This window comes from Moschus berezovskii, chromosome X (genome assembly GCF_049115385.1).
Source record: "Moschus berezovskii isolate FMDL1 chromosome X, NW_MosBer_1.0, whole genome shotgun sequence".
Lineage (NCBI taxonomy): Eukaryota > Metazoa > Chordata > Mammalia > Artiodactyla > Moschidae > Moschus > Moschus berezovskii.
The window spans coordinates 94,918,284-94,934,500 of NC_142488.1; the positions used below are offsets into that span (position 1 = coordinate 94,918,284).

The 16,217-nt window shown below is 42.4% G+C and overlaps 1 protein-coding gene across 2 annotated transcripts; it reads left to right on the forward strand.

Moving 5' to 3' along the window:
- The first annotated feature begins 10,547 nt into the window (after window positions 1-10,547).
- ESX1 (ESX homeobox 1) lies at window positions 10,548-15,975 on the forward strand. 2 transcript variants are annotated; one of them, XM_088834050.1, is made up of 5 exons: window positions 10,548-10,611; window positions 10,802-11,165; window positions 12,303-12,348; window positions 15,523-15,782; window positions 15,891-15,975. In XM_088834050.1, exons 1-5 carry the CDS (start codon window positions 10,548-10,550, stop codon window positions 15,973-15,975), a joined length of 819 nt encoding a protein of 272 aa, XP_088690176.1. The 2 variants fall into 2 exon arrangements, with proteins under 2 accessions (XP_088690176.1, XP_055293505.1); XM_055437530.2 differs by having other exon boundaries at window positions 15,523-15,760; window positions 15,869-15,975.
- Window positions 15,976-16,217: the final 242 nt, after the last annotated feature.

Genomic DNA, 16,217 nt, shown 5'->3' on the forward strand with positions numbered 1-16,217 from the left:
AAGACTGTATATTGTCACTCTGCTTATTTAACTTCTATACAGACTACATCATGTGAAATGTCAGGCTGGATGAATCACAAGCTGGAATCAAGATTGCCAGGGGGAATATCAATAGCCTCAGGTATGCAGATGACACCATCCTAATGGCAGAAAGTGAAGAGGAACTAAAGAGCCTCTTGATGAAGGTGGAAGAGGAGAGTGAAAGAGCTGGCTTAAAAGTCAACATTCAGAAAACTAAGATCATGGCATCTGGTCCCATTAATTCATGGCAAGTAGATGGGGGAACAATGGAAACAGTGACAGACTTTTTATTTTCTTGGGCTCCAAAATCACTGTGGATGGTGACTGCAGCAATGAAATTAAAAGATTCTTGTTTCTTGGAAGAAAACCATTGACAAATGTACACAGCATATTAAAAAGCAGAGACATTACTTTGATGACAAGAGTCTGTATAGTCAAAGCTATGGTTTTTCCAGTAGTCATGTACAGATTTGAGAGTTGGACCATAAAGAAGTCTGAGCATGGAATAATTGATGCTTTCGAACTGTGGTGCTGGAGAAGACTCTTGAGAGCCCCTTGGACTGTAGGGGTACCAAACCAGCTAATCCTAAATGAAATTAACCTTGAATATTCATGGGAAGGACTGATGCTGAAGCTCCAATACTTTGGCCACCTGATGCAAAGAGCCGACTCATTGGAAAAGACCCTAATGCTGGAAAAGATTGAAGGCAGGAGGAGAAGGGGATGACAGAGGATGAGATGGTTGGATGGCATCACCAACTCAATGGACATGAGTTTGAGCAAACTCCAGGAGACGGTGAAGGACAAGGAAGCCTGGCATGCTACAGTTCAGGAGGTCGCAGAGTCAGACACAACTAATCTACTGAACAACAAGTCATTATGCAGTATACCTTAAACTTATATAGGGTTATATGTCAACTACATCTCAATAAATCTGAAGAAAATAAATTTTAAAGAACTTTTCCTCTTCTGAGACTTCCCTGGTGATCCACTGACTAAGACTCCATGCTCCCAGTGCAGGGGGGCTAGGTTCGATCCCTGGTCAGGGGACTAGGTCTCACAGGCTGCAACTAAGCTCAAAGATCCTGCGTGCCACAACTAAGATTCAGCAAAATAAATATTTTAAAAAAAAAAAAAACTTTCAATCTCCCAAAGACCCTGCTGAGAGCATAAAAAGAAAAACTACAAACTAAGAGAAAATACTTGCAAATGACATAACTAGTAAAAAAAAAAAAACTAGAATATATCGATATATAAAGAAATCTCAAAACTCAACAGTAAAAAACAATATAACTAGAAAATGTGTAAAAGGCATGAACAGACCTGCAGAGGATACAGAGATGTCAAATAAGTACATGAAAAGCTGTTCAATATCATCACCCATAAGAAAAAATGCAAATTTTCTTAATGAGATATCCACAATGAGGTATCATTGCATACCTATCATCATGGCTAAGAAAAAAATGTTGGTGAGGATATGAAGACCCTCTATTAAAGATATTGGTAGGGATATAAACTTGTGTAACCACTCCACAAAATTGTTTGGCAGTTTATTTATTTTTTTTTAATTTTTAAATCTAAACATACAACTACCAGAAGATCCAGACATCGAATACTTGGGGATTTCTAGAAATGAAATGAAACATGCTCACACAAAAACCTGTACATGAATGTTCATTGCATATATATATGGAACTGAGAAAGATGGTAACAATGACCCTATATGCTGCTGCTGCTGCTAAGTCACTTAAGTCATGTCCGACTCTGTGCGACCCCATCAACAGCAGCCCACCAGGCTCCCCCATCCCTGGGATTCTCCAGACAAGAACACTGGAGTGGGTTGCCATTTCGAGACAGCAAAAGAGACACAGATGTGAAAAACAGACTTTTGGACTCTGTGGGAGAAGGCGAGGGTGGGATGATTTGAGAGAATAGCATTGAAACATGTATATTATCATATGTGAAATAGATTGCCAGTCCAGGTTGATGCATGAGACAGGGAGCTCAGGGCTGGTGCACTGGGATGACCCTGAGGGATGGGATGGGGAGGGAGGTGGGAGGGGCGTTCAGGATGGGGGCACATGTATACCCATGGCTGATTCATGTGAATGTATGGCAAAAACTACTACAATATTGTAAAGTATTTAGCCTCCAATTAAAACAAATACACTTACAAAAAAATAACCTCTCCAATACCCCATTACTCTCAAGATGAAACCCAAACTCCTAAATATATATTTCAAAGCCTAAATCTACCTCTATCTCTTATTAGCTGTGCAAACTTGAGCAGCTCAAACTCTTTCACTCTCAGTTTTCTCATTTATTATAAAGTGGAAATAATAATGCCATAAGAATATGTAAACTAATGCTCATGAAAGCATACTTTAGATTAGGAACTTCTAGATACACGCGAAGAACTATTACCACATTTCAGTCCTGGCTCCCATGTCTCCCCTAGTTCATCTCCAGCCAAACTGAACTATTTGCTGACCCATAAATATGCTCTTTATGTGTCATCTTCATTTTGAGCTATCTTCCTAGACTCTCTCTCCAATCTCTGAACTCTATCCACTGAAATTCTTTCCACAAATAATTCATGTCCAAAAATGTACGTGTTATAAAATAGGGGGGGGAAAGGGGGGAAAAAGTTTACCATTGGGGAAAATTATTAAGAATACTGGTAATTCAGAATAGTGCTTGAAATCCATTCATTCATTCAATAAATATTTATTGAGCATCCAAAACGTGTCAGGCAGTTTCCTTGACACTGAAATGTAAAAGTGTGTATGGTTGGCAATAAATATTGGTAGAATGACTGAATGAGAGAACAGATGAATGAATAATAAACTATCATACTTTACAATTTAAAAACTTTAAAGTGTAAGAAATAATATGATATAATGGTAGATAACTAAGATAAAATATCAGATAGTTAACTATAATACAGAACTTGTAAAAAAAAACAGAAATAAAAGAAAGTTGTCATTACCACACATGGATGATAGACAAGGTTATGGGTGAGTTTAAATGATTTGATATTATTTGTGGCTTCTTTATACTTTCCAAATTTATTACAGTAATCAATCATTACTTTTGTAGTTTGAAGGAAAATGGTGTTTATTTTTAAAAAGTAAGTAAAGAACTCCCAATCAGAGTTCAAGATTCTTCTCCAATTTCACATCTTCCATGTATTTCTAGATTTGTACTGGGTGTGAACTCTCCTTCCTTTGAACTTCCATAAGACTGCTTTGCTCCTCTCTTGTGGCACATGCCTTGTTCTGCTTTATATTAAAATCTCATATATTTTCTTTCTCTCCAGGCCTTGCTCACTTCTGTGGCCCCTGTATGCATTATTTGACACTGAGTCAGAATACACAACTTGAAATAGCTGAAAGCCAATGGTAATTACCAGACTGTATTTTTCTTTCACTATAAACTGAGGTCACTCAGTGGTAAGGAATCCACCTGCCAATGCAGGAGACACAGGAGATGCAGGTTCAATCCCTGCCTCAGGAAAATCCCCTGGAGTAGGAAATGGCAGCCCACTCCAGTATTCTTGCCTGGAAAATCCCATGGACAGAGGAGCCTAGGTACAGTCCATGGCATCACAAAGAGTCAGATACAACTGACCATGGACACACACAAGGTAGACTGAAAAGTACTTTCCTAGATCATAGGAAGGATCAAGATGGTCATGAAAAATTTCCCTCTGAAGGACCCCTATGAGGCAGTAGGGAGCAGACTTTTAGAAGCTTGAGCCCAGGATGCCCTAGGTAGTGTAAAGTTTCATGCATCAATGCTTGTAGCCATTACCAGCAGTCATTCTACAAACTTTCTGGGAACACTGACAAAGAAATTGGGCAGAATTTTAAAGTTAATTTTTATTGGAGTGAAATTGGGTAGAATTTAAAGAAACATCATAGAATTTTATTCTTGACTCTTGGTTACAGCAAAAAAGGCCCAGCCTCTGGACTGGAATTTCATGTGCAAAAGATTCAGTTCCATAGAACAAACCTGAAGGGTATGTGGTGTTTCAAGACAGGATAGGAAATGCAAATATCAATCACTTTTACTGCCACATAAAATTGCAAGTACTAACAGACATCTATCTCCTGGCTGTCTTTCCTTCGCTCCAGTCCTCTCTAAAGGCTAGGACTACATATGCAAATAGCCTCAGAGAGCTTTCCTCTCACTTAGTCAGTATACAGTCTTAAGAATCTGAAGGAATTACATAAAACTATGGTTCTCACAAAGGTAGGAATGAAAAACCTCCATATGCCCCTTATACCTATGCTTATTCTTTTTTTAAGAAGCCAAAGTTTTGGGTTTTGACATTAATGAATAATCTATGTGTGATAATTAATAAAAACTGACATCACATCACTGGTGTTTCATCAGAAGCCACCCCACTCTTCCTGTCAGTCTTTTTTGTGGTGGATTATCAGGGATGCTCTATAGACAATTTTGGTTGAGGACTGAAAATATTTCAAATGCCTAGCTAGAGTCCCCTGTAGGGAGAACTAAGAATTAGAAACCACACAGTGCTATGAATGGGCTCCTGTAGGCCTTAACGAACCAAAAATCCCTCCACCCCACCCTCATTGCTGGCCACAGCTGGGATAGGTGACCCCCACTTGCAGCAGAAATGTAATCTATGAGTACAAAATGTCCATAATGGCACAGCTTTCTTGCTAGAGTCCTTAAAACCCATCTAGAGATTGATTCAGTTTACAGACAGAATCAAGATTCCTGGTCTTCATTCAAGGATTATTAGTTCCTTCACAAAGGGAGTGTTGCCCGGCAGGACTCCTCATGAATAGAGTGGTTTAACTAGAAATTTGGTTTTCAAGAGCACATCCCTGTGTAAAGCCTACCGAAGGTGCATCAGCGAGTCTGTCTTCAGCAAGGAGATGGCAGGAAAGTGTGCCATCTTGGTGTGGTAGTGCCAAAGCCACACCTAGGTCACCTCAAGCTGCTATATGGGGATATCAGATCCATTTTATCCTGGCATTGGGCTCCTGAAGGCTGGTGCCTGATGCCTCCTAGTAAGAGAAATAAAATATTGATTCATGCTACAACATGGATGAACTCAACATTATGCTAAGTGAAAGACACAAAAGGCCAATATTATGATTCCATTTATATGAAATGTCCAGTGTAGGTAAATCTATAAAGACAGAAAGTAGATTCATGGTTGCCAAGGGCTGGCGAAGGTGGAAATGGGGAGTGAGTGCTTAATGGGTACAAATTACCTTCTGGAGTGATGAAAATGTTCTGTAACTAGAAAGTCATAATGATTGCACAGGATTTTGAATGTGCTAAATGCCACTGAATTGCACACTTTAAAATGGTTAATATAGTAAATTGTACATGATGTCTATTTTACCACATAAGAAAATCTTTCATCTTTTAGTTCCATTTCTAGAAATTCTATTTGGTTCTTTCTGATATTTATTTATTAACATATCTTCCTTGTCTTTTTTATATCCTCTCATTTATTTAAACATGTTTCTAAGTCGTTTGCATCTGATAGTAACTTTGGAGATCTACATCTTTAGTTTATTATTTGTACTGATAGCGGCTTTTTAAAAAACTGTGTTTGGCTAGCTTTATCTGTGATGGTCTGGCTAGTTTTATCTGTGAGGGTCTTGTTAAAGTCTGAGAAGTAGACTTCTCCAGGAAGGACCAGATTTGCTCCTGCCATATGTCTGGATTTGCCACTAAAAATGAACTGGGCTATGCCGATAGTATTCATTTGAACTCCAAAACCACATGAGGGCAGGCTTGTGACCGCAAACATCAAAAGCCCCTAATAAGAAAGTGAAAAGAAAATTTACACTTTGGGGAAGAAAATATGTGCAAATCATAAAGAATCTAGCATTCAAATATAAAAAATACTCTTCAACTCTACAACAAAAAGACCAACACCCAGTTAATAAACAGGCAAAAGGCACAAATAGAAATTTCTCCAAGGAAGATATACAATGGTCAATAAGCACATGAAAATATGCTCAACATCATTAATCATTCAAAAAAATGTATGTCAAAACCATAAGTGATAACACTTCACACCCACTAGGATGGCTGTAATTTTTTAAAACCCTGAAAATAACAAAGGTTGGTGAGGATATGGATAAATTGGAACCCTATCTTGCTGGTAGGAATGTAAAATAGTGCAGCTGCTATGGAAAACAGTTTCATGTTCCCTCAAAAACTTAAACGTATGACCCAGTAACTCCAGTCCTAAATTTATACCCCCCAAAATTGAAAACAGATATTCCAACAAAACTTGTACACGACCGCTCATAACAATCAAAGCAGTGTTATTCACAATCACCAAAAGGTGGAAACAACTCAAATGTCCACCAGATGCAAATGCATAAAGAACATGTGGTCTATCTGTACAACAGAATACAATTCAATCAAAAAATTGAGGTACTGATACATGGCACAACAGAGATAACTTCAGGTGAAAAAAGTCAGCCACAAATGTTCACAAATTGTATCACTGCATTTGAGTGAAATACACAGAATAGGGAAATCCATAGAAATAGAAAGTACATTAGTGTTTAACAGGGGCTCCAGGGAGGGGGACTGGGAAATGACTGCTAACGGGTATGGAGTCTGTTTATGGGATGATGAAAATGTTTTTGAATTTGATAATAGCAATGGTTACACAACACGGTGAATATACTATGACTGAAATGACCGTATATTGAGTATGTTTTCTTTTTATAAATCACAACAGCTACCATTGAGCCTGTTCTCTCTACAAAGCATCATTCTAAGAGGGTTCAAATCTAAGATCCAACACTTATTAGCTGGGTACCTTTAGACAAGTTACTTCATCTCTCTGTGACTCAATAACATCATTGGTAAAATAAGAATAATAGATTATGTCTACCTCCATAAGGCTGTTAGGAGGATTAAATATGCTAATAGGTAGAAAGCACTTTAAACAGTGCTTGAAAGTGAAAGTGTTAGACACTCAGTCGTGTGGACTCTTTGTGACCCCATGGACTGTAGCCTGCCAGGCTCCTCTCTGCCCATGGGATTCTCCAGGCAAGAAGAATACTGGAGTGGGTTGCCATTCCCTTCTCCAGGGGTCAAACCAGGATCTCTTGCATTGTAGGTGGATTCTTTACCATCTGAGCTGCCAGGGAAGACCTTAAACAGTGCTTGGCACATAGTAAAAATTATGATACAGGCATACCTCATTTTATTGTGTCTCACGTTATAGTGCTTTGCAGATATTACATTTTTTAATAAATTGAACCTGTGTTATCAGATGATGGTTAGCATTTTTTGCAATAAAGTATTTTTCAATTAAGGTATATACATGTTTTGGATGTAATGCTATCGCACACTTAATAGACTACAGCAGAGTGTCAGCAAATCTTTTATATGCACTGGGAAACAAAAAAATCATGTGATGCTTCGTTATTTGCTTTGTTGCAATGGTCCAAAACTGAACTCACAGTATCTCCCACATATGCCTATACTATGACCATTTCAATTAATTCTCACAACAATCCCATGAAGTAGGAATTATTAGTTATTCCCATTTTACAGATGAGAAAACTAAGGCACAAAGAGAATAAACAATTCATCAGGTGAGCCAGCTAGCAAGTGTCAAGCAAAGCCACCAGCAGGATTCAGACACCAGCAGTCTGTCAGGGTCTCTGCTCTCAACTATTGCTATGCTCCGCCTCACATAAATCAGGTATATCAAGCCCTGGAATTCATAGCTATTCAAAGCATGAGATTCAATTAGGTATTTACAGTTCTCAAAAAGTGAATCATGCACTTCCACTTCTGGTGGCACAGATTCCATCCCTGGTTGGGGAAGTAAGATCCCACGTGCAGGATGGCGGGAGCCACACACACACAAATGTGAATCAAATATAAGTAAACATGTTAAGTAAATACTACCATGGTTGGTATCTAGGCATGGCAAAACTTTCAAGAGCACATAAATGACTGAAGTTTAGAAAACACTGGAGTAAACTGTGGAAATCTAAACTATGATAGAACATACCTGGGCTGTTACCACATACTAGGTAGGCTACTGCACACCATGATTAAAACCTATATGGATCTCTTATGTAATAACTCATCTCAGGCTGTAAGTGTTCACCAGATATCTAGCCAAAAGAGAGGGAAGCCTGAAGAACTCAGCAAAAGCCAGCCTGAGGAGAAAACATCTTGATTAAAGTCAGAGAAAGGTTGTGGGTGGTGCCACCCCTTGACATCTGAAAGTGAATTGGTCAACCAGCCATCTATTAGATAGTTTCCTACCCATCACCCCCTGGGAACATGAGGAACAGTGGTCACAGTACTCAAAAATATTTTCATTTCTTTTGAAATTAAAAGAAAAAATTAATATGATCCAGAATAAATTATATTCATCTTTATACCAACAGCTGTAAAATATAATTTTTAAAAAATTTATGGAGGAAGGGACCCAAGAAGGCAAAAATGCCTAGGGCCCACAAAAGTCCTAATGTGGCCCTGACACTGGAGTCGATCTCATGACCCCTCCCTCCTGTGTGTCTTCAAGAAACCATTTCAGCAGCCAATATATGTAGTACCCTGATCCTGTGAGCACCCCGCACTGTGTTGAGCAAAAGTGAAGAACCACGTATGGGAAATCCATTACTCCTGGATCCCTGGTTTAGGGAGACTCAGTGGGGGCTGCTAGTTGCAGGGGCAAAAGGCTTGAACCAGAGCAAGAGGTAGAGACCCCTGGCACTCAAGATTTTTAAAGATTGCCCAATAGCCTGCTTATGCAAAATACGTTTCACCCTCCTCCACTCCTCCTGGAATCGCACCATTATTTACTCCTTTGAAATAAGACAGCAACAACATGTTGAAAAGTACACAAACTCGCTCGTAAGCCTGCGGTCAAGTTGCCGGGCTTCCCTGGGACTCAGTTTTCTTTGTAAAAAAAAAAAAAAAGAAAAAAATAGGAGATAATAATGATGGTTGTAATAAAAAAGAAAAAAAAGTAAAAGTATGCACAGTGCCGAGCATGGGACTCGTTTTTTAAAGAAGTGATTTTTTTTTTTTTTTTTTTTTTTGCCACGCTAAGCGGCTTGTGGGAATCTTCCGGATCTTATTTCCCCGACTAGGGGTGGAACCTGTGCCCTCTACGGTGGCAGCACGGAGTCAACAACTGGACGGCCAAGGAAGACGTTAAAACGTCCTGGGACACCTGCAAACACTTCTTGGCCGAAGAACCAGAGTCTTCATTCGCGGCTTGGCCCCTTTTATTTGACACATCCGTAGGGAAAACAGTTCAGTAGTATAATTCTAGATAAATGGAGGGATAGAAGAGGAGCGGAAAAGGTAGTGAGGAATGCCTGCACTTCTGCCAGGTATACAGTACCGCCCTGGAATTAGGCGCGCTTTAGGCGCCGGCAAAGCGGGGTTCCTTTAGATGCGCAGCAACCTAGCACAGCAAATGTTGCCTGCGCCAGGAGCTGGTGGAAGGGGCCCGTGCAGCACAGGCATTCTTGAATGCACTAAGCACTTGGCAGGTTTTTACACTTGCACTCTGACGTGGGTTCATTACTAAAAATCTGAAGTCATTGGAGTTTTCATAAGAGGCGCATGGGACATCTTGCAGCTTGCATCTGAGCACCAGCACTGCGTTGCAAACCCAAACAGTAAACTCCAGCTCCCGAAATGCACGGTGGGATCTGATTTCAAAAACCCCGTGCAAAACAAACAAAAAACAACCGGGCAAACAACCTCCAAGCTTATCATTTCATCGTAACCACTAGCCAGATTCTTGGACTTTGCGGATTTTGCGCGCGAATGGAGCAGAATCATATAGTCCCATCATTCCACCAATTTCTGTTCAGAGCCCAATAAAAGAATAACTTCACCCTACTTTGCTTGGTTTGCTGGGGGTCCCGCGTCGTCCCTACCCCTACCTCTCCACCTTTTCCTCTGGGAAAACGAACCGCGCGGCATTGGTGAATTGCGTGAGGGTTGGGCGGACGAATATTGTCCAAACACTTCTCCACGAGCTCCAGGAGCCGAAGTTTCATCTACCCCACCCCCAACCCCAAATGGCTTTCGAAATCCAGCACATCCCCTTCCTCCAACCAGACATTTCGTCCAAGTTGGAAGCAGTCAGTTAAACTACAAGTTGGAGTCACGGTTCCCTGAACAAGAGTATCCACTACCAGCACCACTCTCACGTGCACTCGCCCTATTTTACTCCACGCCCTGCCCCCAACCGCAGACCCATCGGGCCCCACCCACCCCCACGAGAGGCAACGTGAAAGCTACTAGGGGGCGTCTATCCGACTCCAGCGGGTACACTTTGAACTCGCGGAAGGCAACAAAAAACCCTATATAAGGCGCGCAAGCGCCAGTATCTGCGCCAGAAGAGGTACCGGCACCAGAAGAGCACGGCTCGAGACCTCTGGTCGCAGTTCGAGCCCAGGTCCTCGGATCGCCACCCAGCCAGCGCAGAGTTCGCAGAAGCGCAGACTTTCATCGACAGCAATCAAAGCATGGACGGCAGCCACTTTGACACAGGATTCCACAACTTGGGAATCGACGAGGACGAACTGCATGGTTAGTGCCTAGACGGCAATGGCAGGTGCTTCTGCAAATCCCAGAAAAGGAACTTTCCCTGGGGGCAGGTGGACGGGACGCTGCACAGCAGCTCCTCCTCCAACACGGCCCCGGCCCCCTCCAGCCCGCGCACCGTGGGCTCCAGGCCCCTCTGCCCCAGTCTCTCCCTTTTTCTTTTCTCTTTTTCCAGATGTTGAGCCTACCCTGATCTCGGAGGTTTTAATCGGAGTGGAAGATGAAACTCGGTCCTCACCTGAGCCCGGAGAAGCAGCTGCAGCCGCAGCCGCAAACTACTTTGGCGAGGCGGACTCCAACCTCCTGGACGACGAAAACCGCGAGAGCGATGAAAACCGCGAGGGCGATGAAAACCGTGAGGGCGACGACGGCGATTTTCAGCCCCCGCCGCAGCAGGAGGAGCCTGGCCCCCTGGCCATTCAGGGGCCCCAGATTGCGGTGGCAAAGCCGCGCCGCTTCCGTACAGTTTTCACCCAGGTCCAGCTGCTGGAGCTCGAGCGAGTTTTCCACCACATTCAATACCCCGACGTGTTTGCACGGTAAGTGGTTGGCTCCGGAGACGCCCAGTTCTTCGCTGGCCCGCGCGCTTTCCAGGACGCCTTAGGTTCTTTCCCAGGACCCTCCCCCCTCCTTTCCCGGGCCAAAAGCCACTTTGGAGGCTCGAGGGCGCCAGGTCTGCACTAGCTCGCGGGGTTTGGGGCAAAGCCTGCAGAGCTTGCAGGGGTGCAAGAGAGAGGCAGGACTAGGGTGGAGCAAGTAAAGCAGGGCGGATTAATAGTGATTTAATTTAAAATCTTGGTAGTTTGCTCATCGTGGGGTTTTGCATGCATTTTTATATTTTAAATATTGCAGTAAAACTTTATCCTGATTACTCCGCTTTTTCCGCGCCATTTAAATTTTGTGCACGAGGAGAGCGCCTCCTAGCGGTCACCCTGGTCTCTCGGCCCTACCACGTGGAGCGCTGTTTCCAGGCGGCAGTTTTGACCGTTAAAAAGCCCGGGCCGGAGCCCCCTAGAGTACGAAGTGGTTGTCGCTCAGTCGTGTTGGACTCTTAGCGACCCCATGGGGTGTAGCCCGCCAGGTTTCTCTGTTCGTGGGATTCTCCAGGCAAGAATGCTGGAGTGGATTACCATTTCCTTCTCCATAGGGTACGAAGGGGAAGGCCTATTCTGTCCCGATAGGAATGGGGCATCAGGACAAATCCGTGTGAGGTTTATGGGCGCCCTTTCTGGTTCCATTGTATACATCCTTCGCCTTTGATTGCTTGGCTGATATGGTTTGAAGTTTTTCCATGAGAGTTCACCGCTCCCTTTTACAATAAGCAGAAATGCTTGGGTTTAAAACGCCGCTTTTTTGCGGGGGTAGGGGGGCGGGGAGATTGTCAATTTAGTTATTTTTACGGAGGGATCTCCGTAAAAGTGAAAAGATTTTCAAGTTAGTTCTCTACTGTTGCGCAAATGGAAAAATTAATTGAGTCATATTGAAGTAACAGGCACACTACCAGGAATTTTAATATGTATTCCCTTTTTATATTTTAATTAATGGGTGAGTTGTCCACGGGAAGACCCTCCCTAAGTAAACCATAAAGTATTACGGAAAATTGTAATTTACAGAAATGTAAATGATATATTTTATCCACAATTCCAAATACTGAATTTGCACTTTTCCCCCGTCAGAGAGGACATTGCAAGACGTCTGAATTTGGCTGAAAGAAGAGTGCAGGTTAGTAAATCTTAATTTTAAGATTGGCCGGGCATCCATTCTAAAACATGCTTTAGGTTTTGTTCTGAAAACTCTCAATATGGTGTGCTTTGTTGTCTTTTCCATACACACACACACATACAAACACACACGGGGAAAAAAGTTTAACACAGACCTCTCTCCTCTCTACACAGACACACACACACACAGAGGTTTTTTTCCAGTAAATAAAGTTCATCTTCTAACACTGGCATCCTTTAGGGAGGCTATTGCTGTTGCTGCTGCTGCTACTAAGTCGCTTCAGTCTTACCCGACTCTGTGCGATGCCATAGATGGCAGCCCACCAGGCTCCCCCATCCCTGGGATTCTCCAGGCAAGAATACTGGAGTGGGTTGCCATTTCCTTCTCCAAAGGAAGGCTGTTAGTATTCCCTAAAGGAATATTTCTAGGTGACTCTACTGGGGCTCAGTCTCACCTGGGAAGCATTCACTTTAATACTCTGAAAAGCTAGGTTATAAGAAAGATCAACTGTACTCAGTTATTTAAAATACTTAAAACCTGAGCATAAGGTCTTAGCTAAAGGAGTGAACTTATAAATATTTAGACATTGGTGTGAGAGAATAATTCAAACACAGAGCATAGTACATGAGTAACTAACATATGTTTAATTAAACTGAAACTGTCAAAGGGGTGGCTTTAAGGTCCAAATCACAGTGCCTAATCCTCTTGCTGCTGTTTTGCAAAGTACTGTAGAGGTAGTAGTCTTAAATTCTAGGGTTTTTTGGGGAAGACTTTGATGTCAGCCTGAAAACATTGCTAAAATATTGCAGTTATGGTGGTAATGGGAAAAAGTTTGCAAGCTTTGGAAAATCATCCTTAAAAATGTATCCAAAAAAGAGAAGGAATAACTTTGAATAAAGTTTCCCTGACCTAAGAAGGGGTGAAAGGTTAGAGAAGAATCAAATTCAACTTTATGAAACTAATAATGCATAAGTGAATATTCTCTTGAAGAATTTGTAACATCTAAGATTTTGTTGATCCTTTTTGCTGGTATTGTTTTAAAAAGATGGACTTTATAAGGGTGATCTCATTTCAGGCCAGATTCTCACCTGTGTTAGTTTAAAGTACTTTTTCATTTATTCAGGCAGTGATTACAAATCTGTAGATCATGAAGTCAAAACGTGACTATTTCAGTCACTTTTAGTAAAGTATAGATCACCATAGTTATATCAAAGAAATATTTGCCCCTCTCAAAAATATATGGATATATATATATATATGGATGGATGCTGCTCCTGTGCTGCTGCTAAGTCACTTCAATAGTGTCCGACTCTTAGTGACCCCATGGACTGCAGCCTACCAGACTCCTCCGCCCATGGGATTTTCCAGGGAAGAGTACTGGAGTGGGTTGCCGTTGCCATTGCCTTCTCCAATATGTATGGATATAGACATATATATGGATTATAGACATATATATCAGATGGCTTAGTTGTTTTGTCCCAGAGCACGAGTGTGAGTTCAGGGCTTCCCTGGTGGCTCAGCCATAAAGAGCCCACCTGTCAATGCAGGATAGTTGGGTTCGATCCCTGGATTGGGAAGATCCCCTGGAAAAGGAAATGGCAACCCACTCCAGTATTCTTGCCAGGAAAATCCCATGGACAGAGTAGCTTGGTGGGCTATAGTCCATGGAATCACAAAAGAGTCAGACATGACTTAGCCACTAAACAACAACGTACATGAGCACAGTGATGGAAATACACTGTGCATCTGTCAGTGGTGTGCAGAAAAGCAGGCCACTGGATGCTGGCATCCTAATGCCACAGGCTGGACCAACAATCAGGCCTGGTCTCAAAACGAATCTCAGATAGACAAGGTAAACCCAGAAGAAAAGCTTGCTGAATTGTTTTTCCTCATCCTTTGGTTCACATAGTCCTCTCAATGGATTTCTAAAGGGAACATGAGCCAGAAAACACAAGTAAGGAAAAATAGAGTGTTCTTGTATATTTCCAAACACTGCAGCATGATTTCCCCCAGGAAACTTAATAGATGCTTCCCCTACCCATCTTGTGCAAGTATGACAGATCTGTTTTATGAAACCAGTATTGGGAATATGGACCTAATATTGACCCATACTAAAATTTGCCATCCATGAGATTTTGGCTATGTTTAGGAAGATTAGACCCCAGGTACATTCGAATCCCTCCAGAATGAGCTTTATTACAGTGGCCTTCTTCAGACTATATTTGCATGTAGTAGAAGGACACCTAATCTGAAAATGGGAGAGAGAAAAGACAGCTTAAAACTTGCAGTTTGGTAAGGTCCCAAATAATTAAGTACAAGGTAAACACCATCACCTGCTATGCTAAGAGGAAGGTAAAGTCTAATTGATAGCTTGTTTGTTTGTTAATGGTTGGTAAGCATTTAGAGAGGAGCCTCTTTTGTGACCCTTGTCCCCACAGGACTGGACATGATTGGACCTTCCTGCCTTAGGAATGAGTGATGGGATTGGGGTCTCTTGGTTAAGGATTAGAGCTGGCAGGACCTTGGGTACCCTAACACTCTGGGTAAACAGTGGCTCTTGTCTGGCATCCTGAAACTGAAGCTAGAACCAAATAAGCTGCCGTTGTCCTGAACCCAGGAAGGTTTGGAGGGTAGGGCAGATTGGAGCATGCAAAATTGACAGTGATGACAACTGGGTACTCAGTGTCTTATCTGGGGAAAAGGATATGAGGTTTAGTGAATTTTGGTTTAGTTTAGCTAAACTTTCCTTAACACTAAAAGCTAAAATATCAAGGCAGTGTCCAGGACCTCAGCAACTCTCATGTCCCAGCAAGACAAGCCACAGAGTCCCTGGGCCTCCCATGATTGAGCCTCTATTGACATAGCATCTGCTCCCAGGCAGGGACATTAATAGCAGGGACCTGGTGCGATTCATCAATTAGGCCTGCATCCAAGACTTAGAAAAAACCCATTAAGGAATGTTAAAAATGAGAGACAATTCAATGTGCCAAAGTCTGGACTAGGCTTGGCTCACTAAGGATTAACTGAGGGAGGTGAGCTGTTTAGCAATAAGGAAATAGCTTCTCCTGCAGCAGTGTAAAATCTCAATGGCACATTTGCATGGTGAGTGTTTTCTAGTATGACATTAGCTGTTCAGTATACTAAAGCCATCTTTTTTTTTCCCTCTGATTGAAGGTTTGGTTTCAAAACCGAAGGGCTAAATGGAGAAGACACCAGAGGGCATTGATGTTTAGAAATCAGCCTCCTATTCCCTTGGGCCACCCTGTGGGGGTAATCTTTAACGGGCCCTATCATGTATTCCCTGTTAGGGAGCCTGCATGGAGACGCATTCCTGCAGTGCCACGTCCAGGCCTGCCCCCTGGGGTACCCCCACCACCTGTGCTACCCACACCTCTGCCACCCGGGCCATGGGGGATGCCTTTGCCAGGCCCAATGCCTTTTCCCCACCCGATGCCTTTGCCAGGCCCAATGCCTTTTCCCCACCCGATGCCTTTGCCAGGCCCAATGCCTTGGCCCTACCCAATGCCTTTACCACGCCCGGCACCTATGCCTCACTTTGCTCTGGCCCCTGTAGGTGTGGCGTGGGCCCCTGTCTTCAACGGTCATTTTATGGGCCCCATTTTCTGAATATGTTATTAAGACAGTTTTCCACAGGGTGTTTCTGCTAGATATACATTGTGCACAGCAAATAAAAAACATGTTTAAATAAAATGAGTAAATGTGCAAAATGAGTGCCAGTTGTTTTGGGAGGGCACATGGTGTGTTCAATAAAGAGGCAAATTAGGAATATATTAATTGTGGGTGTCAAATGGGCTAAGTGGGTGTGTGTATGGGAATTGCTGCTGCTGCTGCTAAGTCGCTTCAATCGT

Bases quoted from the DNA above. Each gene is read 5' to 3' on its own strand.
- ESX1 (XM_088834050.1), top strand. From the start codon at position 10,548: ATGGACGGCAGCCACTTTGACACAGGATTCCACAACTTGGGAATCGAC. The intron at 10,612-10,801 runs GTTAGTGCCTAG...CTCTTTTTCCAG, and splicing joins CGACGAGGACGAACTGCATG to ATGTTGAGCCTACCCTGATC. The intron at 15,783-15,890 runs GCCTTTTCCCCA...ACCACGCCCGGC, and splicing joins ATGCCTTTGCCAGGCCCAAT to ACCTATGCCTCACTTTGCTC.